At 34.1% G+C, this 25,068-nt stretch overlaps 2 protein-coding genes across 3 annotated transcripts; one reads left to right on the forward strand and one right to left on the reverse strand.

The window, feature by feature from the left end:
- Window positions 1-172: 172 nt before the first annotated feature.
- Window positions 173-3,884, forward strand: LOC143256756 (uncharacterized). 2 transcript variants are annotated; one of them, XR_013031467.1, is made up of 3 exons: window positions 173-425; window positions 2,254-2,927; window positions 3,116-3,884. XR_013031467.1 is itself a non-coding variant. In XM_076514407.1 (2 exons), exons 1-2 carry the CDS (start codon window positions 411-413, stop codon window positions 2,863-2,865), a joined length of 627 nt encoding a protein of 208 aa, XP_076370522.1. In that variant the 5' UTR covers window positions 173-410; the 3' UTR covers window positions 2,866-3,884. The 2 variants fall into 2 exon arrangements, 1 of the variants encoding a protein (XP_076370522.1); XM_076514407.1 differs by having other exon boundaries at window positions 2,254-3,884.
- Window positions 3,885-19,501: 15,617 nt separating this feature from the next.
- On the reverse strand, window positions 19,502-24,239 carry LOC143256757 (uncharacterized). The gene is made up of 3 exons (XM_076514408.1): window positions 23,992-24,239; window positions 22,366-22,808; window positions 19,502-19,693 (listed from the first exon to the last, which is right to left on the reverse strand). The coding sequence occupies exons 1-2, from the start codon at window positions 23,998-24,000 to the stop codon at window positions 22,392-22,394; spliced, it is 426 nt and encodes a 141-aa protein (XP_076370523.1). The 5' UTR covers window positions 24,001-24,239; the 3' UTR covers window positions 19,502-19,693; window positions 22,366-22,391.
- Window positions 24,240-25,068: the final 829 nt, after the last annotated feature.

A 25,068-nucleotide genomic window follows, 5' to 3' on the forward strand; every position in this document is an offset into this window, starting at 1 on the left:
AAACAATTTTGTGTGTCAGTTTCCACCTTCTGGACGAAAGGGTGAAGTGAAAACAGATTAGTAACACGTGTTCACACTCTTCTTCTTGGCCTTCAACTCTTTTAGAGGTGACAGGTTCGTGGCGCAATTCACTTATCAAAGTATAAGCCAGTTCCTCTGGTGTTTAGAGAGAAGTCTTCTCGTGTGGACCAATCGGGAACATGACCGATATATTCTTGTTGAATATAAAAATAAGATAAGTAGCCTACAAAAATACCTATTTGAATATGACCCTATAACATATCCTACATAACTTAGGTCGTCTACGAAGACAGGTTCTATATAAACAAGAGGATGGCATTTTTCGTCACACAAACAAGTCCTTTGCAGAAATTGCGTATTTCATATCAACAGTTACTTCAGTAACGAAGATGAATTTAATTCAGGTAAGAACATTAGCTGCACTAGATAATAGTTGGATATATATATATATATATATATATCTTCATGCGTTTTTGAAACTTCAAGTTTATACAATATTCTAAAGAAGAAATATTCAAAAATAAATATCCTATGCTCCATTTCGAAATTTTTAGACAAAATGGTGTCTGCGTGTCTTTAAGAGAATTGTCATTTTAATTCGAAATTTGACTGTAAACAAATTAATTGATAGTTAGGGGACATTTTCGAGCAATAATTTTGAAAATAAAATATGATGATAAATTTTAAAATAAATAATATAACTCGTATCAAAATTCAACAACTCGTAGTTATGATAATTAATATTACATCCCAAGATTTCTGTAAAAGTATTTTGGCTAAAACTTAAAAAATGCGTCTGTTGGAGCCGTCAAAGTTTTGCTGTAATGATACATAGAGTCGTTTAAGAGAAGTAAGTTGAATTGTAATAGTAAATTATTTCGTAATTGTGTTTGTAATATTGAAACGAATAAAGTAAATGGAACGAAATTAAAATTATTAATTAAAATAATGTGTATTGATTATTATGTTTATACTGATTGTTAAGACTTGGCTCTTTTAGAAGCAGATTGAAACTATGTAAATAAATAGACATATATGAGACGCACTTCTGCAGAATCCCCGAAAGTGTTTTGTTTCAAGAATAAAGAAAACCGAAATTAAGAGTAACGAAAACTTTCATTTCTTGCTTCTGAAGTTCGTATGTCATGCTGTGTCATAACCTATAGAGTGCATAACTCTTCTCGTGATTCATGGCATTCGCACGTTTTAGTGATGCCGTGACAGTACAAATTGCAACATTAAGCGCCCCCTATATGATGTCATTTTAGTGTCTATTGACTGAATGAAAGACAAAACACTAGTGCGAATTCTTAAAACAGGTGACCTCTCTAGGCGGCCTTTGGCCCTCTGCTCGGCATGGCCAGGTGGTTAAGCCACTCGACTCGTAATTCGAGGTCGTGGGTTTGAATCCCCGTCATACCAAACATGCTTGCCCTCTTAGCCGTGGAGACGTTATAATATGACGGTCAATCCTACTATACGTTGGTGAAAGAGTAGCCCAAGAATTGGTGGTGAGTGGTAATGACTAGCTGCCTTCTATCTAGTCTTACACTGCTAAATTAGGGACGGCTAGGGCAGATAGCTCTGAAAGGGGGAGCATGTTTCGTGTGACAGGGATTCGAACCTGCGGATTATGAGTCTAGTGCCTTAACCACCTGGCCATGCCGGGCCTATTTGATAGCTAATTTATATCAATATAATCAAAAACTAGTTTAAGGATGTTTTAAAGTTAGTTTGTTATTAAAGCAGAACTTTTACCTCGCCGTCGTTGCTAATAAATCTGAATGCTGTGAAATGCGTGACAAACAGAATTATAATAAAAATATCTTTATACACGTTTTCTTCACAAGTTAATTTTTTCTCTATATTACTGCTATACCGAGTTTTAGGTTGGAAGTGTTAATCTCACTACCTAAAAATTTCAGTTAAAATGTAATTATTATTATTACAGTTAAATATAGAAACAAGTTTGTTGAGGATTAAGCACGAAGTTACCACGGGTATCGAAACTCGGTTTTTAACGGTGTAAATCCGCAGACATACCACTGTGCCACAGGAGGAAAGGAACTTTTAATATGTATTTAGTTATTAAAAATGAAGCAGCGAATAGAATTGTCTTAGTAACCATTATTTACACATTAAACACATCTCTCGCACCTGTAGTATATTTTTAGAAAGTTAAGTAAATGCTTTAGTTTTAAATATTTATAATTTTTAGTTTTTCTCCTGCAGATTTTTGCTTTTCTACTCGGCATGTTGTACTTGGTTGAAACTAAGGTGTCGAGAGATGAACCTGTTTACAGTGAGAATATTATTTATCGATACCTGCTGCCAACAGACGACAAATTAAGATACAAGTCTGACGTAAAACCACTAAAACAAGTGGACGCAAGAAAAGAATTGAAGAAAAAGGAGGCATTATTCAACAATATTTTGATGAAGAAAGATCTTGTAGAAGACAAACGACCTCCAGCAAAAGAATCTTACAACAACCCTTATGTCACCTATGATTTCTCAATAGTTAACCCTTACGGTTATCACACTTTGCATTCCATACCACAGAGCTATCCTAACCAAAATATTCCATCTTATCTAGATTATGGTCCTTTTTATCCTCCATACAGTCCCTACTCCTACAGACGTCCCAATACAGAAATTTATCCCTATCGTTGGTATTCCGGTGAAAATGATCAACATTACAAAGCGCACAAGACTATAGAGAACAAAGAAAGTTTGCCTTTTCAAAATGGCTATTACTCGAGTCATGATGGCCATTACGTACCGTATTTTACACCTAGTTCTTTCTCTTATCCCAACCTACCTTCCTTCTACCGTTACCAGTAAACAGCAAACGTGTTTTTTGTTTGTTTTTTTCAAAAATAGCCCACCTGTAGAAGAAATAAAAGGTATGTTGAAAAACATTGATAAAAATATAAATTTATATTTCACACACTGATTCACAAAGTGCTTATTTCAACAGAATGCATAGGGTTGGATGGATCATATTAACTTCTGATCTTTGCAAACTATCTACTTAGATAAAAATACCGATTAAAATATAATTTTATTTATCAATATTTTACGTATCATGTAGATGCGAGATTGGTCAGAACAGAGACAGCTGGAAGGATACAACCATCCCAATAAACAAGTTATAGACCCGAAGATCATTTGGCCACATTAATATCTTACTGACAATTGATTTTTATTTGTTTATTTTTGTATGCAATCAGCTGAGTTCTGCAGCTAATATGAAAGGAAATTACAGTTCTATGGCAAATTCTAACCATTTCGTTATTATTATTTTTTGTGTGTGTATTGGCATACCGGTTAGTATTTGAAACATTCTGGTTATTTGTTTGATTTATGATTTTGTAGTGCACGGAAAACAATGTAAACTGTATTTATGTTTTGTATGTATTATACATTACTTGTTGTTATTATATGAAATTGTCGAGTAATATTTTAGAGCGTTTTTGTTGACTGTCTGACAAATATTTTTATTTTACCTCCCCTCCTAGTATTTTGTGCGTTCCGTCGTGTCTTTATGTCTTGGTTGAATGGTAGTAACCAGTAATCTTATATTATCCCTATACCTAGAATAGAAATGAAGTTAGAAAACAAAACATACTTCTCTCTATATATATATACACACGCAGTGCTCGAAGTGGGAATTCAGCTTGTATGTATAAACTTATATTTTTCTTTGTGTTATTTTGACTGTTTAGTGGAATCGATTTCAAACGTCGTCCAACATTCGATGTTTATTTATCTTAAGTGATATTGTTCATACAATTGTAATTGTTATGTTTAATTTTACCTGTTGTTTTTGAATGAAATCTAATAAAGTATTATTATTAATATTCTATTGATTTTGCCTTTGCTAGAAACATCGAAAACACTTACGTTGTAAATTTAGCAATTATATCAATTGTTAATTCATTCAGAATTAATCAATAAAGTATTAAATTAGAGTAAGTCATTCAAATAATTTCTGTATATTTTTCTCCGTACACTAACTACGAAACACAATTCATATCAAAGAGGCCAACATTTGCGAGCGAATGTTTGCAATGTTTCAGTCAATTGTGACGCCACGAAACTGTCTATATAATTGTTTGAGACTTGCAGGAAGTTCCATGTAAGGTTGGAGTAATTGTGAATCAACCCCAAATTACGTTTTTGTGACATCTTGAACCTCTACAATTATTTATTAAATTTCACAGCTCTCAGCAATTTTGTTCAAATTACTAGATTACTCGTTATACACAAGTTAAAACTTTCAGTTTTCAGTCAACAATGAAAATATTAAAAAAATATGTTATATCAACAACTTTCGCTACTTTCATCAGAAATATACTGGTGTTCGCAGCAGTTAAGTTGCACTATTATGATACTATCTCCCAATGTACGAGATAAATTCGAACAAATGAGGTTTAGAAACACTTATTTATGAGAACGCTACAATGATGAGCGAACTTTATCGGCCCGGCATGACCACGTGGTTAGGGCGCTCGACTCGTAATCTGAGGGTCCCGGGTTCGAATCCCCTTCACACCACACATGCCCGCCTTTTCAGTCGTGAGGGTGTTATAATATGACTATCAATTCCACTATTCGTTGATAAAAGAGAATCCTAAGAGTTGGTGGTGATGACTAGCTGCCTTCCCTCTAGTATTACACTGTTAAATTAGGGACGACTAGCGCAGATAGTCCTTAAGTAGCTTTGCGCGAAATTCAAAACAAACCAAGCCATTTGGTGTAAATATAAACCACACTTGCAAAATTATTCAACAAAAACTGCTCAAATTTAATGAAAATTTTTGTACACGTCTATGCAAAAGAAACAATTACGTGGGATATCAGTCTAATATTTTTGAACTAGCTTCACCCAAGAGTACAAGTGGATCGTTTTTAGTGTTTTGTCATTTGTTTTAAAGACAATTGATTTATAGCACTAAAACTATAAGGTGAAAGGACGTACAGATACATAAATACTAGTTAGGTCAACCAAACTATATTAGCAGTTTCTAGCTCAAGTTTTCAAAATAATCATATGTGTGGACGGTTATTATTCATTATTCATTGTCAACTTTTCAGTATAAATTTACTAAGTTTTATGAAATTATTTTAATTAATGCGCGTTTAGTGTCACGCGTTATTAGTTTAAGCAATCAGCATAAATAATGATGCTTGACTGTACCGATTGCACGGGATGATGACAAGAAACTATTAATGTGAATCCATGGCATTACAATAAAGGAAGTTATTAACACTGTTTTAACGAGGAAAACTACCATAATATATTTTAAAAAATCTGATTAGGATTGTAAAGATCTGTTCCCAATAATATGGTTGAAATCCTAAAGCTAATATTGGTTACTATCAAGTGTCACTTTTTCGCTTGCTGCGGTGTAATGGTGTGTATTGATAGAGAGACATGGTATCTCATCAAAAACACCTTAGGTGTGAAAAAAATGTGCGGAATAAAAAGGGATTGAGCGTGCGACTTAAAGGAATGAGTGTGTGTGTTTTTCTTATAGCAAAGCCACATCGGGCTATCTGCTGAGCCCACCGAGGGTAATCGAACCTCTGATTTTAGCGTTGTAAATCTGAAGATTTACCGCTGTACCAGCAGGGGACTAAAATTCTTTACGTGTAGCTACAAGTTTGGCCGCCAATTTTGATTTTGTTTCTTTAAATCCCACGTTGAGTCCTTTTTGGACGCAGCGTTTTTGACATCTAAGGTGTTTTTAATTAATATATATTGCTCTAGACAAACTGATGAGTTCTGTATTGAGAAAAACGCATCATCGGCAATGGATACTCAGACATAATGTGGTTGAAGTACACTTTTTTGATAAACCTCAAAAGACTGAAATAAGAATATAGTGTTAAATAATAGGCCTGATATTAATGATACTAATACTAATGTTTTATGAGAAATATATTTTATTATACTCATGCTTTGCTAGTTTAGCGCCCTCCAGTGGCTCAGCGGTATGTCTGCAGACTTACAACGCTAAAATCCGGGTTTCGGAATGGGCAGAGCACAGAGAGCCCATTTTGTAGTATCGTGCTTAATTCAAAACAACAACAACACTAGCTTAAAAAAGGCGTTGACAACATAATATCTGTTACCACTACAATGTAAGCTATTTCAAACATGTATATATATATATATACATATATATATATGAGTGTGTCTCTTAAACAGATATAAATGTGAAAATTATCTTGCAAACCTGTTGCAGTATATGGCATTAATCGTTCGATATATTCAAGAGTCATGACAAGTTGAACGTCTCGTTGTAATATCAGTTCTTTTCAATAGTTTGCATCAGTCGGAAACTTAGAGTTCAAATTATTCAACCCGAAATTGGAATAAAAACTGGTTTAGTAATTTTAAGGAATTTAAGCAGCTTCTTTTTACATCCCTTAATTAACATAATACGTACATATTAGTTCTCATAGCGAAATCTTAAGTTTCTAAGAATTGCCGACAAGATTAGAATAAGATACATTCTTTTACTTACTTTTCAGCTTGTGATTTTAGCTAATGAACTCTACCACTGTATATCGTTCGTTCGAAAAATATATTTTTGTTTCGTACTGTATGAAGAAAGACAAGTTTGGAAAAGCTTAAAAGTTGAAAACGCCTATGTCTAAAGTCAAATTCTTAATTTTACTTTTTTATAATGAAACCAAACTTACAGTATAGATGTCTCTAAAATGCATAAAATACAATTAAAAACTTTATTTATTTTACATTGTTTTCTCATGAGAAGGTTACAACGTCATCTCTAAAATGCATAAAATACAAATAAAAACTTCTACATTGCTTTCTCAGGAGACGTTTACAACGTTAAAATCAGGGGTTCGATTCCCCTCGGTGGACTCAGCAGATAGCCCAATGTGGCTTTGCTATAATAAAAAAGACATACACACACATTCAGGAGAAGTAAAAGACAAATAAAAAAACAGTTCACAACTTTTGTAATGTTATATTCAAGACTGGTTATTATGAAATTTATTTTTGTTGGTGTCTGGTAGAATCATTGTTAAAAGTAGTTTAAATCACATTGTCTGTGTAGAAATTTGTAATCGACTATATTTTAACATCGATTTGCAAAGTTAAGACATGTTCTCCAAGAATATGTTTAAAAAGTGTAATTAATAATGTGGAACGTGTCTTCTGTCAATTCATCAACTTTTTATTAATTAAGAGAGAGGAAGCGACGATAGTTTATTTTCTAAAACATTTTAACACGGTTGATTTATATTATGCATGTGTTTCACGATAATATCATACAAAGCCAATATTATATTCACAGGAGACTAGATAACAAACGCAGACGACAGTTAGATAAAAGCATTATGGGACAGTGAGAGCTTGCTGAATATCTTCATTAAATGAATTTATTTTATTGTAGTTTATGGAGAACTACATTAGTAAAAAATAAATAATTTGTATAATAATAAATCTAGTGGCAATAGTACTTCCTACTTGCAGCATTTTCAAATAACATATCGCTTTAAATAAACCTTTTAAATTAATTATTGTTTATTTGTTTTTTGAATTTCGCGCAAAACTACACAAGGGTAATCTGGGCTAGCCGTCCCTGATTTAGCAGTTTAAGACTAGAAGGAAGTCAGATAGTCATCACCACCCAACGCCATCTCTTGGGCTACTTTTTCACTGATGAATTGTGGGATTGACCATCACGATGAGGATACGAACCCGCGACTTTTAGATTATTGTACGAATGTGAGTATTTAAATTTAATATCATGTGTATTGATTTTTTCTCATTCACTTCGTAGAAATATAAGAGATGGTTCCATAAAAACACCTGTGGTATAGTGTACAAAGTATTGAGTATATCTACATATTTCAGTTCTCTAAGGTTTATTTATGATATAGTAATGGCTGATAATTCCAGTTTCACTTCTACTTAACTTTTCTAAAGAAATACTAACTTCAAGGGGTAATTATAACATCGTTCATACTATAATTACAATGTTTTCACCCTATGTAGATATAGACAAAATAAATTGACTTTCAATGCTCCTACGATCTTCGCAGGACCTTATTTAGTGTTCTACAAAAGGTTTGGGTGCAATATAACAATTCATTTTTGTTGTAGTCTGAGAATGGAATAAGAATATTCAGAAGAAGAATTACAAACAGGCCGTTTTGAGTGGATTTTATTTTCCTTTTGTGTCAAATATAGGTACATTTTTGTGTACTTTTACATGTGTATAGGCTTATCAGGCAATAGTAAAGGTTTTATAGTATTTACTGTTTAAAGTGATGTTTATCCCGAACTTTCTGTTCGGGTTTTGTGCAGTTCCTTGCTATCCCTATTGTGAAGGTCCGGCATGGCCAAGTGTGTTAAGGCGTTCGACTTGTCATCTGAGGATCGCGGGTTCAAATCATAGCCGCACTAAACATGCTCGCCCTATTACCCGGGGTGCGTCATAATGTGACGGTCAATCCCACTATTCGTTGGTAAAAGAGTAGCCCAAGAGTTGGCAGTGGTTGGTGATGACTAGCTGCCTTACCTCTAGTTTTACACTGCTAAATTAGAGACGGCTAGCGTAGATAGCCCTCGAGTAGCTTTGCGCGAAATTCAAACCAAACAAATATACTCTATCGTGAACACTGTCATGGTTCATGATAAAGTGAAGGGGTGTTAAGTCATATTCCCAGATTAATTACATAACACTACATATTAAATTATGTACACTATTTACATAACTGTCAGTAATCTACACGGTTCTTTGTTGATACATAAACATGATGTTTCAATTATTTTATGTTTAATTAAACTAAGTAAATACAAACAAGTTATACAACGTTACTACTGTCCTTCGACGCTGCATGATCACAAACTATAAATCAAAATCTAAACTAGTTTTTTTAACTCGTGTGATGAGTTAAGACACAATTTAAGGAAAAATTGCCCTTGTAGTTTGAATAACATCTTACAATAATTATTACAGTGATAATACATATTTATTGTTATTCTTATAAGAAGACCTTAATTTTGTGGTGTAAGACAAGAGGGAAGACAGCTAGTCATCACCACCGACCACCAACTCTTGAACTACTCTTTTACCAACGAATAGTGGGATTGACCGTCACATTATAACGCGCCCACGGCTGAAAGGGCGAGCATGTTTTGTGTGATGGGGGATTCGGATACGCGAAACTTAGATTACAAATTGAGCGTACTTACGACCTGGGCGAGTTTGAAAAAAAATGGAAAGGTTACCGCGAAGGTAAATGCTGAGAATTCCAGACAGGTAATCGACCAGTAAATCTTGTTCTTAACCTTGAATTCAGAAGTTAGCCTTGAAACTGACAAATGTGTAAAGTTTTTATGGACACAAGTATCAAGTATTTATATATATATACATAACGCGAAACAGTGAGTAAAACCTGGCCATCCTTGTAATACCTGTAACGACGAATAGACAAAGTTCAATGAAAAATTTTAGTGGTTCTAAAAAAATATCTTTTGTGATATTTCTCGTGCTGGTTGCTATTACGGTACTACTATTTAACGTGAGCTATTTTCTGAGAAATTTGTATTAAAATCTAGCATTTGGAACACGAACAACTAGCAAACAGTGAATAATTAATTTGTATTTTCATTTACAATTACTACGCAAAGCTACAGAAATCTGTGCGTAGATTTTGACCTTATAGTTTGGTTTGGTTTGTTTTGAATTTCGCGCAGAGCTGCACGAGGGCTATCTGCGTTAGTTGTCCCTAATTTAGGGGTGTAAGACTACAGGGAAGGTAGCTAGTCATCATCATCCACCGCCGACTCTTGGGCTACTCTTTTACAAATGAATAGTGGGATTGATCGTAACATTATAACGCCCCCACAGCTGAAAGGGCAAGCATGTTTGATGTGACGGGGATTCGAACCCGCGACCCTCAAATAACGAGTCGAGAACCTTAACCACCTGGCCATGCCGGGTCTTAAACTTATAGACTGTAGACAAGACAGCAAATCAACAGGATCCACCACTGCCTTCTTATCTAACTATTATCCCACCTAATGGAATTTGCCTGTCCTTGTTATAGCGTAGCCATGGCCCCAAAATGCGAGCCCATATCTTGTGGCGTCAGGACGTTAATCAATGGTATACACCATGCCACAATTAATAAATAAAATTTAGGTGACCATATTGGTTATTTAAGCACAACAACAGCTTAAGACTATGCTGTTGAACAACTTATGTTATATACAACCGTATTCATCCGGTGACTGCAAACAGTATAATTTACTAGAAATATACATGTTAATATATTTAAAAAAAAACAAGAACTGAAAACTGTTAAATATATAGTGTTCGTGAGTCAGTTATTCTGTTATGAAACGTTAAATAGTTATATTTTGGTAATTGAGGTATTAAACATACTGCGAACCGTGGTGTCTGTCCGAGCGTTCCTTTGTCTGCAGCTGTTTAGCGCGCTGCGTTTAAAAAGCTGCGCACGCAGTCACTTCTCAACATTCGCTTTCGAAATGACGGAAGAACAGGCATGAATAATGTTGACGTCAAATTAAATATAAGATATTCTATATTAAACTGTGAAATTTTATTCATAACGTGAATAAAAACCCAGTTTTATCGTATGATGTTATTGCTGAGCGACTCTTAGCATGACTGAAATACTCAACAATTACTTTTCGTGGTGGACTGTATAAGTAACTCAGAGATTTGGCTCTGAGCGAAACCAAGAGTGCAACACAATTACGCTTTTTAAAGTCTATCAAATAATTTAAATTGATAGATTAACTTAAACTTTTCCCGTCAATGGGACGAGCACTTTTGCTTGTAATTTAATACGTAAACATATTGAAGTTCTTCGTACTAGTGATGATGTGTAACATTATAACTACAGGATATGGGGAAATGCCTAATTATATATAAAACTTTACAGTATGACGCAAATAAATGTACATTTGAACCACTAATCACAGGTTTTTTTTTAAAAATGCATAGTATCCTTCTTTCCTCAAACTATACACTTTTGAAACCAGACCATTCAATTTTTGATCCTCATATGTGTTAGATTAAACTCTAGGTTTTTAAGCGAATTTGTAAAACTAACTATTTTGAAATATTTTTCTGCTCTTACTTTTTATATTTTGTTTGTAATTTTATTTAGTTAATGTTATTTGTTACTTCCTGCTTATTTAATATGTCTTTTGGAGCTTTCTTTCAACCGATATTAAACACTTATTTTCAACCTCACAGAATACTCAGAAACTGGAATTTTCGGTCTGTAGTTTCAAAAAAGCTGTGAAACCTGTATCATTAACCATTATTACTGTGGTTTGCTACTTGAATAAATATAATTAATTAATGCCTGAAATCTACTTGTTCAAATGGGTATTCGATTCCCCTCGGTGGACTTAGTAGATAGCCTGATGTGTTTTGCAATAAAAAAACACACACACACTTGTTCAAATATTTTAGGTAATCTAGAAACTTTCCCCTTGTTGTCTCCTGGTTACTCCTGCTTTTATCAAATGAAATCGATTTCTGTGCAAGTTTATACGGTAAAGGACAAGAAACGTTTTCTGCATACTGGAACTATTTATTATACTTGTTTGTAGGGCAAAATTACACACTGAGATAAAGTCTTGGCGAAAATGGTTGCACACTAAGTAAATACTGATTTTATTGTCCACATGCATGGAGTATATAATTAGTAAATAGCCAAGTCGTGACAGAAAATGTAGGGTATGATAGAACATAATGTAAGAGTGGTTATTATGGTCTTTATAAGCTGTTTTGAGCGCTTATTTATCATAATACACATACACGCCTGTTTTATATAAAAGAGCATGATTTTGATATAATATTCCTTGTATTTGGTTTAAAGTCATGTTTTGTCACATGCCAGAAGTTATAGGGCGTCAAGTCGTTTGACTGTCCAGAAATGGTACGAAACAAATGACCCAGTGTACTGTATCCATAATCCGTAAATTTGACCGGACTATCACTATAGGAAACTTTATTCTAGGAAAGCCTACTGGCAGCCGCCGAAATGACCATCAGTTAACACGATAAGGTCGAAATAAGTATTGTAACACTTTAGGACAAGAAAGGCATGACCACATTCATTCCAAGATATATTGAGAAAAACAGTGAACAGGGGTCTGATAAAACAAGATTATTTTGTAAGAAGGGCTATTTGTAAACCGACATTAACCAGAATTTACCGCCGCCACTGTATTACTTGGGCAAGACAGCATGCCAACATACAGTTACGATACTGAGGCATTGTCACCCTTTCTGACAAGACATGTTTTTGACTTGTTAAAGCTGATTGTAGGATTCGTGATAGTTGTTTGCCTGGAAAACAGATAAGGAAAGACTGTCCTTTCTAAAGAAAACACACAAAAGGTGGTGTTAGTACTTGTTTGAGAAGCTATTCATCATGATGGAAAAACTGCTTTTCATATCCTCCAGGGAAGCGTCAATGGCGCCTCCTGGAGGCATCACATGGAAACAATGTTTCTGCCATATGCTAGGGCAAGGTTTAGAAGTAACTTTGTGTTCTAGGATTACAGTGCCACTGTCCACAGTGCACATGTTGTGCAAGATCATCACAACCAGGAAGCTACAAGACTGCCACGACTAGCAAACTCTACAGATTGTAATCCCATTGACAACTGTTCGGTAGAACTATACAGAAAATTGCTAGCTACGACCCTAAAACAGCTGCTGTAGCTAAGTTTCAGTGATTTTTACTTTCCAGTGATAATTTGGAATGAAATCACGGTGGATTACATCAATAACCTCATCGACAGCATCTATATTTAAGTTAACATGGCTGAAAATATTTAATGTCTCACTTGAGTGTCTTTGAATTGTATCTTTAAATAAATTTAGCTTTTTATGATAATTTTAATGTCGAGTGTCAAAGTATCAGCTAATTTTTTACCAAACGATTCAATTGTACATTTAGGAAAAAAAAAACCTCACTGGAACTCGCTATTTATTTTCGGCTAAATGTTAACTTGTTTTTTTTTTTTAAATAGTGGAATAGCTTAGATCATCATTGTTTTCTAACAGTCCACTCATTTCCAAAATTAGAATTCGTTTCATTTGAAATGAATAAAAAATTATAACCTTATCCTTTCCGAACTGAGATCATTGATTTTTAAACCATACTTCAACTGCACATTAAGGTTTATGAAAGCCATAAATCGTCAATTATAATATATTGTTTAAACTATTTTAAAGCTAGATCCAATTTCGTTTCTTATTTTTATAAAGATTTTCTTTTCTATTGATAAATAGCTACAGAATTGGTATTTGTTTATTGTGACATGTATAAACCAATAATCATGAACTGTGTGAAAGATATATTTTAAATATATTAGTTATATAGTTTCGCAATGTATTGGATCTAAAAAAAATTAACTCATCACTAAAACGCATGATAGGTAGAAAATGTTATTGTATCTTTAGAAGTTTCAGTGCCTTGTGAAGAATTAATAAACATGGTACCCATAAAATCTTTAACGTTCGAAACTTGCTAAAAATTGTGAATTGTGTCCATAATTGTGTGCGCAAACTCCAATTTATAAAATACCATCCAAACTTCGGAGATGGTTATCCTTCAACACACTTTTCGCTCTTATATCGAAAACATGAGAAACGTATGTAGTTCATATAAAGCGTTGAAACTATTGCTTAAATTATCGTAGACGCCTTAATGTTGAAGACATTTTGGTATTCAAAATGTAAATGGATTGCTGCACCAAACGTTGTATATCAAAACATAGTTTTCAAATTGTTATGCATAGCTAGGCGAATTTTTTAATATAATTTACAATTACTAATGCTCCCAAAATTGGAAGTTTATGCACATATATGCACTTTTTATTTTTACTCAGTATCTCTATTTTCTGTTTTTTTTTTTTCGAATTTATGAATGCTCAAAATACATCAAGTACTTAACAGACAACATTTACAGTTGTCTGTTGTAATATCTGAACGAATATGAATTAACTTATCTTGATTCATGATGAGAAATTCTCTATGAAAATATTAGCATTTTTAGTAGTAGCTGAGCCTTTCATATAATTTCTACTTGCTAATTCTATGGAAATTTTGTTCGTTTAAAATGGGAAGAAAAATATTAATATTTTGAAAGGAAACAAAATCAAAAACTCACATTACTAAATACTTAAAACTGAATGAAATATATTAGAACTCTTTTAAACTCAATTATCCTAATTTCTGTCTTATCGAATTGTTTGAGCAGATTCAATGAGAGTACTCTCCTTGTTTTTGTAATTGTTTGTTTGTTTTGGAATTTCGCACAAAGTTACTCGAGGGCTATCTGTGCTAGTCATCCCTAATTTAGCAGTGTAAGACTAGAGGGAAGGCAGCTAGTCATCACCACCCACCGCCAACTGTTGGGCTACTCTTGTACCAATGAAAAGTGGGATTGACCGTCATATTATAACGCCCCCACGGCTGCTGGGAGGGCGAGCATGTTTGGCGCGACTCGGGCGCGAACCCGCGACCCTCAGATTACGAAGCGCACGCCTTAACGCGCTAGGCCATGTTGGGCCCTGTTTTTGTAATAATCATTATAAATACTTAAAAAAACTTCATTCAAATTCTTTATCTTCTAGCTAGAGATGGCTTAAGTAATATAAACAAGGTATTCAATGTATACGCGAGCATATTTAATTATTATCTACAGTAATTTTAATTTTTATTTCAATAAAACATTTGCATTTGAAAAATTGAAAGTATACATATGTTTTCTATTATTTATTTAATGTGTATCATCTTTGTAATTTAGAATTACTTAAAACACATTTATCTTTGAGAATTTCTAATGTTTTAACAATAAATGTGATATATTATTGTTTGTGTCAACATTATCATAGCACGTTATTTACTTGGATGCAAATGTCATATAAAATACCACAAATTCCATTAAGTTAAAATTTGAGAGATGTTTTAACCGAGGAGGGGTTAATTGTATAAAAAAGTTTTTGAGAAAAGCAAATCAAATAACCAAAAACCTGTATGCTTAAAATCATTTTTGTCTGTAAATGTTTTATTTTTCTACTCTTTTTCTAAGGATTTTGAATCAGAGGTGCATGAAAATAGTATTGCAGATAAACTAGTTTGAAATGTGCACAAAGCTACACGAGAGCTATCTGCGCTAGCCGTCCCTAATTTAGCAGTGTAAGACCAGAGAGAAGGCAGCTAGTCATCACCACCCACCGCCAACTCTTGGACTACTCTTTTACCAACGAATAGTGGGATTAACCGTCACATTATAACGCCTCCACGGCTGAAAGGGCGAGCATGTTTGAAGTGACGGGTATTCGAACGCGCGACCCTTGGATTACGAGTCGAATGCCTTAGCTACCTCCTGACCATGCCAGGCCGTGCATGCGTATATATATATATATTATATATTTATTTAAAATTACTGCCGAGTAGACCTTTCTTTTATTGCCAGAATTAATTAAATGTGGATCTATACTAACTAAAAAAATATCTCAAATGTTATACACAACAAGAAATACATAATGCAGTAGATGAAAAAGAATGAGGCTGTTTAAGTTAAATAAACAGTTTTCAAATTACATTTTACCGCTTATGTTTTTATCTCCTTCTTAATACTTCTTTGCTCGAGAAAATAATAATACAGTTTACCTATCCGAAATGTAATAAAGACGATCATTTTAGGCAAACTTTGAAATATTTGATACAAACATATTATACAGTGCCAGTTGTAACTGGCCTTGATACAATACAACATATATACTTTAGTAATAAAACAAGTATTTACAATAAACTGCGAATTTCTGTTGATTCATAGTTGTGTTTCTTAGGAAAATTAAATGTTTTAGTCTTTTTAGATAGATTCTACAGATACATAATTATTACTCAGAAAGCACCTATGTCAGAGAGCTTTTTATTATTATTTTTTTAGAAATATTGTCTGATAGGTTGAGTTACAGCAGGTTACTGACCAGGAAAACTGAACACTTTGCAAGGGTTAATGACGCTCATGTTAGTTGATCTCACAGTTCGCTTGGAAGAATATGTAAAAAAAAACCCGAAACAGTTCGTTTTAAATATGCGCATAACATTCGCAAAAATAAATAAATTAAAACTTATTTTGTACAGAATTCAGGAAATTTTATGCACTGTTGTTTAAGGTTAAAATTATAGGTTCTTGTAATGTTTTTATGTTTCTATTCAGAATTGTTTAATGTAATTCTTTCCTTCTCCTTCTTCCTTTTTGGAACTAGAAATCACTTCGGAGAAAAAACAAACAACAATAATTTATAAATGATGACAGTGGCCTACAGGTAGCGCTTCTGTTAACCTTACTTCATTTTTCATCTCTCTTTTTTAGACTGCGTTTTTTGTAAATATGTTTTGAAGGTAAATTTACTTTTATATTTGCAAGATTATCATCACTGTTTTAGCTAAGCTCTTGACGTTCAAGATCAGTAAATAATTTGTTTTTCGGTTAAAAAAAGGAGTCTAGAAAGAAAAAAAGTCACAAGTGGATGCCAGCTCGTTTGAAAGTACTTACTGTGTCTAACGTACCTCAGTGTTTTTGACTTTCATTTCTGAACTTATTACTGGCAGTAGTTTTACGAGGATATAATCAGATTTTGGAAAGCATTAATTCTGAGAACGCTGAAATACTCATACAAATACTGCAAGAAAACAATAATTCAAAACGTTGTCAAGGTACTTGAGAAAATTTGCAAATACTTAAACATAAGTTAACCACCAACTACTAAATCCAAAATAAGATATTCACCTAGAATTATTATTAAAGGCAAATTACAACTTAAACGGCACAGTAGACTTACAACGCTAGAAACTTGGTTTCGATACGCGTAGTTGGCAGGACATGGATTGCTTATCGTGTAGATTTGTGCTTACTTAGAAACAAATCAAAACTAAAATGTAGAATTAATGGGACAGTGATGGACAAAATATTTTTAGAGGTCAGTTAGCTTGCTTGCTTGTTTCTGAATTTCGCGCAAAGCTACACGCGGACTATCAGCGTTAACTGTCCCTATTTTGATAGTGCAACACTAGAGGGAAGGCAACTAGTCATCACCACCCACCGCCAACTCCTTAGATACTCTTTAAACAACGAATAGTGGGATTGATCGTCACATTATAATGCCTACACGGCTGAAAGAGCGAACATGTTTGGTATGACGGGTATTCGGATCCGCGACCTTCAGATTACGAGTCAAGTGTCTTAACCACCTGGCATGTCAGTTAACTGGAATCACTATTATTGCCAAAAAGGATTTTCAATATTTGGGGTAGTTGCTCCATAAGCTTATTTTAATTACTTTATTTCTCTTTTTTAAAGGTAATACTAGCCCGGCATGGCCAGATGGTTATGGTTACAATCTGAGGGGTTGCGGGTAAGAATTTCCGTCACACCAAGTATGCTTGACATTTCAGCTGTGAAGAGATTGTTATGTGACAGTGAATCCCACTATTCGTTTATGAAAGCGTAGTATAAAAGTTGGCGGTAGGTGGTAAGGACTAGCTGCCTTCTCTTTAGTCTTAGACTGCTAAATTAGGGGCAGCTAGCTCAGAGAGGCTTTTGTAGCTTTGCACAAAATTCACAACAAACAAATTCAGCTCTATTGAAAACTATCTCAAGGTAGTGGGCAACACAGCGTAAGAGAAGAAACCTAGAAACACCTTGGAACATTAAAAAAACCCTTACCCGTGATGCATTTAGTTTCACATGCACTTTATGCCACAGCGATGTCAAGCATTTATCAATGGCAGAAAGAGGTATAACCAAATATTGAAACAAAAACAGACTTCGTGTCCACTTTTTGTCAATTACATTAGTGGTGTTTCCTCTGAATCTAGATTTTTTTGTTCAGAATACATTTTGGTATTTGCTAGTTATTTACTAACCATATACTGTAATACATTTGTTACGGTTGGTTTGTTCATAAAGATGCATATATGTGTTTAGATGGCTGAAATATGAATCACTTTATACCACATACTTCCATAGCTGTTTTACACTAGCTCTGCTCTTTCCACAATGCACAATCCCGTAAAAAAATTACTTTAAACAAGAAGAAGGTGAAGAAGAAAAGAGTGATACAATAACTTTTTTTCAGCAATATACAATACCTCTAGCAATGATCAAAGATGGGAAATACTAACATTTGAACCCCCGGTGGGCCAACGGTAAGTTTATGGACTTACAGCACTAAAATCCACGCTTGACTTAGCTGATAGCTCAATGTCGCTTTATCCTAAAACTAACAACTGCAAGTATCTAAGTATTTGTGTTTTTATATTTGTAAATTTATATTTTATGTATTTTTTGTTTTCTTTCAATAAATAATCATTATACATCGCATAATGCATTACATAATTTCTTTAAATTTAGCTTCTTCTTTGTGGGTATTTGGTTATGTTGGATTTTAGATACCAACAGGTGCACAAGACCTCTCTAAACTTCCGACATTACGTTTGTTTGTTTTTGAATTTCGCGCAAAGATGCACGAGGACTATCTGTACTAGCTGTCTCTAATTTAGGGGTGTAAGACTAGAGGGAAGGCAGCTACTCATCATCATCTACCGCCGACTCTTGAGCTACTCTTTTACCAACGAATAGTGGGATTAACCGTCACATTATAATGGCGACACGGCTCAAAGGACGAGCATTTTTGGTGTGACGGGGATTCGAACCCGCAACCCTCGCATTATGAGACCAATGCCTTAACCACCTGGCCATGCCGGGCTACCCAGGATTGGAACCAACTTTTTTATCGTTGTATCGTTGACCTACATGCCGAAAGTGTAATTACCAAAAGCTCATTTGTTCCTGTTTTAGCTCTTTCTGTAGTATCAGCCATTACATTTCCTTCAGAACATGAGATATACAATGTTTTCTTTGCTTTAAAAAATTAGTTCAAGTTCTGCTACATAAATGTTCATGCATTGATTTGAAACAATGTTTTCTTTATTATCTGTATATATAATTTTATTTTTCAAAACTGTAGTGGTAGGTTGAATTTAAATGTACAAACAAAATAGAAAGAATGGGTTTGTCAGAAAAGAAAAAGGATAACAACTCACATTGTTGACTGGTTTCGTCAGGAAAAAAAAGGATAACAACTCACATTGTTGACAAGTTTCGTCAGGAAAAAAGGATAACTCACATTGTTGACTGGTTTGTCAAGAAAAAAAAGGATAACAACTCACATTGTTGACTGGTTTCGTCAGGAAAAAAAGGATAACATCTCACACTGTTGAGCGGTTTCGTCAGGAGAAAAGAAAAAGAATAACAACTTACATTGTTGGCCGGTTTTGTTAGGAAAATGAATAATAGCTCACGTCGAAAAAATCAAAACTTATCCACTGTTAAGTGTTTTTTAGTTTGAAATAACTCACAAAAATCTTGAATATAGGCTTTATTTTCGTACCCCTAAGTAATAGAATCTCAGTACCATTTTTTTAAATATTTAACATAAAATTAGATTGGTTGAAAAATAAACTAGAACTTTTTATAGATGTCTACAATGTTATTGAATGAAAGTCTTTGTAGATCTTCGTGAAATTTTCCCATCTGCTATCAGTCATAGAGAATTCTGTAAAGAATAGAAAATAAGTTGTAATTTCTTTTATTCACTTGCATTTTCATTCTACGATTTGGTTTTTATTTTTAAGCTAAAAAGGGTCAATACAGACAATATATCAAACTTCATAGCTCAACATTAATTAGTGAATATTTTATAACAACTACTTTGTAGACTTATTTAGATTGTAAATTTTTTTATAAAGGAAATATAACGATTAAAATAGATTCTGGTTTAACACCATAATCTCTCACGACTTTGTTTCTTAGATCGATGTAACATGATAGTATTAACTTACGGAGTAACTTGTACTTACGAATTAATTGTTATTTCATATGTGATTACTGCAAATAATCTAATTTCTTCAGGAAACAATATATTGGCAATATACTGTATATGTACAGTAACTGTTTTATTGGCTACGTCTCGCAGAGCTGTAATTAAGACATTTATTAATCAGGGCAGGCAGCAATGTATGTGCTCCCTTTTGCGAGTGCCTTGGTAAGCCATTTTGCCTCCATTCACTACTTTCTACCGCGGTAGGCTACACTGTTCGCCCTGCCCTAGTTACGGCTCTAACTCTTCGAACATATTACGTGACCATACAAAATGTTATTATAACTATACGTCTACGCCAATGGTGTAGACAAGTGTTTGGTTTGTTTTGAATTTCGCGTGAAGCTACACGAGGTCTATCTGCGCTGGTCGTCCCTAATTTAGCAGTGTAAGACTAGAGGGAAGGCAGCTAGTCATTACCACCCACTGCCAACTCCTGGGCTACTCTTTTACTAACGAATGGTGGGGTTGATTATTACATTCTAATGCCCCCATGGCTGAAATGGTAAACATGTTTGTTGTGACAGGGATTCGAACCCGCAACCCTCAGATTAAGAATGGAGTGCTTTAACCACCTGGCCATGCCACCTAGTAGACAAGTGACATCAAAGTGTGTATAAAATGCAAAAATGTCGCGAACTGCATTTATTTGACAAAGGTGGCATTATAAGATGCTAGAAATGTGAACAAAAATATATTAACATAGTTTGAATGTCTGGTCATGTGAAAGAGCTCAAAAGTACAAATTATTTGGTTTTACAATAATGTAAAAAGGTTCAAGTCAAGCGTAAGAAATGCTCATTTATTAATAATGTAAAAATAAAATGTGTCAGAAGGTGTTGTTTTTTTCAACAAATCTGCAATTTATTGCTTTAAATATGGCTATATCTGAACTGGCACCGCCAGTGAGCTCTGTGTATTGTTCCTTCTAGTAATATCAATACGTTACGAGAGCTGGGTGGGATACGTAGACCCTTCATCATTTCCAACAATGCATCGCGCCTACTGTTTTGTCACGGAATGTTGACAGAAGGTTGAATTGGCTTGGTTTGAATTTCGCACAAAGCTACTCGAGGGCCATCTGCGGAAGCCGTTCGTAATTTATTAGTGTAAGACTAGAGGGTTTGGTTGTTTGTTTTTGAATTTCGCACAAAGTTACTCGAGGGCTATCTGTGCTAGCCGTCTCTAATTTAGCAGTGTAAGACTAAAGGGAAGGCAGCTCGTCATCACCACCCACCGCCAACTCTTTAACTACTCTTTTATCAACGAATAGTTGGATTGACCGTCACATTATAACGCCCCCAAGGCTGAAAGAGCGAACATGTTTGGTGTGACGGGGATTCGAACCCACGATCCTCGGATTACGAGTCAAATGCCTTAACCACCTGGCCATGTCGGGCCCAGAAGGTTGAAAGCATCATAGAGTTAAATATTTTAACAAGTTTAATGATGACGAAGGAAGACTGCGAGCTTATTACACTGAATGAGGAAGATTCTGATGAAAAGCATTTAACATAGTGTGTTTGAATTAGTCAGGAGGCCTAACTGTACAATATCACTTTACGGATAGTAAGAAATTTGAAGTGAGCACTTTTCAATTTCCATAAGAGAATGTTCGAAATGGGCTAAACAACGTGTTGTGTCACCTGGATAACATTTAAAGACACATGACCCATAATTGAATTCATAGTGACAATATCAAGCAACATCTTGTATTGGAATATTACACCCCACAGTTCATTTCTTTAACCTTTAAGATATTCCTTGTTAGCAAAACCTTTTAGTTGTTATTAACTATCCGAATGTTGGAGAAATCAAAGGAGACAGACTGCTGCAGAATTTTGTTTAGAATACGTGCTGCAAAAGAGCGTTAGTTATTCAAGTCAAGAATGTTGTTTTACTGTATTAGGACAGTAAAAACTGGAACCCTTTCGTATTTTTCTGTACTGGAAATCTTTCTGCAGAGTATTGTACCTGTACGACAAAAAGAACAAACAAACAAACTAGGTTGTGTGCTACAGATCAGTTAAAAACTGTTACACATTAAGCCTAGCCAGGATTTAATACAATTTATTAAGATGGCATGCAACATTAATTAATCAGTTTCTCCTTATTTCAATAGGTAATTATTTGAGCAGAGAAACCTTAGTTTTAAGAGCTATAAATATCCCAACGCCCTCTTAACGACTTTGATCACACAAATCCAGCTGGATTTGGCTTGACCAAATTTAATAATGCGCAAAATTTATTTATTCAAAATCAAATTATTTTCAAAATTCAGATAACTCAAGTGAATCAAATACTTTTTTTTTTATCACTGAGGATAGTAAATTATAACTTAATCTCACCAGGATTTAGGAGAGGTTGAAAATCTTTATTGTTCCAAAGTGGTTTCTTTCTCTTTTTTGTCGCCCTCTTCAAGATATTTACGGTCAAACCAGTATCGTTGTGGATAGTGGCCATACCTATATCCTTTATAGTACGGCTCGTAACAGCCATAGCCTCCGGAGCTACATGGACTGCTGTAATAATCATAATACTTCCTTGTGTCATAACATGGATATCCGTATCGATCTATACAGTCATAACACCGGGATCCGTACCATCTTAAACATTTCCATGAACTTGTATACCGATCATCATAACGATTGTGCCAGTAAACACGGTCGTAATAGCGATCGTAAGGTCGTACATGAGGTATTCTCCAATACTGGTCAGAATAATATCGGTCATGGCTACCCTTGACAGCAGCGATCACAAATGTGGCAGCAAGAAGAAAGCTGAGCGCAGCCTATATAAAGATATACATTAAATTTTAGTGTTTCATAATTATAGCTTTGAAGCTTTGATAATTCGATATTTACGAGAATTCTTTTCTACTTTTCAACAGTTACTTGAACCAGTGCCTTTTAGTGTTCAGGGTGGTTCACATACGAAATTAGTTAATATTCAACTTCATTATAAAATTACTCCTTAAACCAACATGTCTGAAAACTGAATGACTCTTACAATTTATAGACTGACAAACTGACAAAATTTCAATTTTAACGCTAATATTAACTGGCCCATAAAAAGTTTTGAAGCGACTTGATTTAATGTTTCACTAAAATCATAAGGAAAAGTTTTGTTTCGAAGGTATAAACACTATTGTGTTATTGTCATTTCATTAGAATTTCTAACGTCAGCATTATACCTCTCCGGGCTCTATGTTATAGACACTATAAATTACTGTTTTATACATGACTGTTTTCTAATAGTACTTCAACTACAGTTTACGCTGCTTAAACTTGGTAAGTGTAACAGGTTTTGCAAAAGGTCTTATTAACAGTTCCTTATAGAATAGCATAGTTAGAATATCATATATATATATTTATATACTGATAATGCATTAAATACTTTAAAATAGTATTTTAAATATTTTTGACGCTTTATTGGACATTATGAAGTAACAGACTTCATGAATCATAAGATTTGGCGTGTGACATCGTAAGCTTGAAGCCTGAATTATTCCATTACTCACCGGCTAAGGACCAGAAGTTCCAATATAACAAGTACTTGAGGCTTTTTCATTTAATGGTTATACCAATAACTTAAAAATTATGAGGAAAAAATGGACTTTTATTTATTTCTAGAAATTCACACGAAGCAAAAGAGAATGTATAAACTATCCATGTTTTATGTACTCGACAAAAATTAAGACTAAAAGCTATCTGCTATCATTATCTATTTTTCAAATATCTGTGAATATTAAACTTACATCTGTATATAAAGAATTATTCTTTAATTTCTTGTGAATGTCTGACTTACCAACGTAACACATGACTATATTGATGTAGCAGAGAAATCTACGAAAAACGTTCAATTTTAAAATATCCATATTGAATAACAAAAGAAAAACGAGAGCTCAGAAAAAAAAGCCAAAGACAGAACATGATGCATCAGATGATATTATTAACAAACAGAAGATTACCAACCTGTCTCATTTTATCTCTCCACAAAATCTCCTCTAGTTTGAAGAGTTTGGATGTGCCCTGCACAAGTACAGAAACTGACCTAACTACTTCCCTTAAATAATCCCAGTTTGGTTATTTTTCTTCTTTTACTTCTTGGAGTAAGTCATACTTGACTTAAGCGTGCAGTAGAATGAATGAAGAAAGCTATTAGGTCCATCGACTGTATCATTTAGACAACAGATCAAGGTCGGACTGCACTTCTTATTGTGTGAAGTTAGCAGACCGGCGACCGGAGTAAACACATTCCTGAGGACGAGTGCTTTCAGTAAACTTTTTAAGTAATTCTTGTAATTAGTATTGGAAGAGTCAACTTTCACCTGACTTGCTGTTTTCTTGTTTTTTTTAAATAAAGTAAGGAAAAATTATCAATTTTTTTCCTAAAGTGTTACCTAAGAATTTATATTACAATGGAGTGGTGGATTTAGGGGTGTAATTAGTCACCACACTCTTTATATTGTTTAAAAAATTGTGACATTTTTCACGTTTGTTTAACAAAAAATTTTCAAAAATGCTACATACTTTTTAAAAGTAATATCAAAATGGGGGTGGGGTCAGCCACACTAACCACACCCTCCCTAAATCCGCCACTGCAATATATGACATAAAAGTAATTTGTGCATGTGTTATTAGCGGTTGAGATTAGCATTTATAGTATTCAATCATACCGTCATTTTAATTGCCGTCAAAACGAGTATTCGTTGATTGATTGTAATTTATACTAAATGCTTTTGGAAATGCGAGGTACAAAAAATCGCATTTCATACAATCTGGACACTTAAGTTTTAGGAATATATATTTCAAATATTTCATCAAAGATGAATTTTTAAACTATCCATTACATACCTGCAAGTAATCGAGTTCATTTATGACTTGTTTGTTTGTAGTTGAGCTCAAAGCTTTACAATACAACATCTGTACTGTGCCCACCACGAGTATCGACACTCGAATTTTAGCAGTATAAGCCTTCAGACTTACCGCTTTGTCACTGGAGCCCTTATAAGCTCTCTCATACTGCATACCCCCAGTGGCATAGCGGAA

The sequence above is a fragment of the Tachypleus tridentatus genome, chromosome 7 (genome assembly GCF_004210375.1).
Source record: "Tachypleus tridentatus isolate NWPU-2018 chromosome 7, ASM421037v1, whole genome shotgun sequence".
NCBI classification, from domain to species: domain Eukaryota; kingdom Metazoa; phylum Arthropoda; class Merostomata; order Xiphosura; family Limulidae; genus Tachypleus; species Tachypleus tridentatus.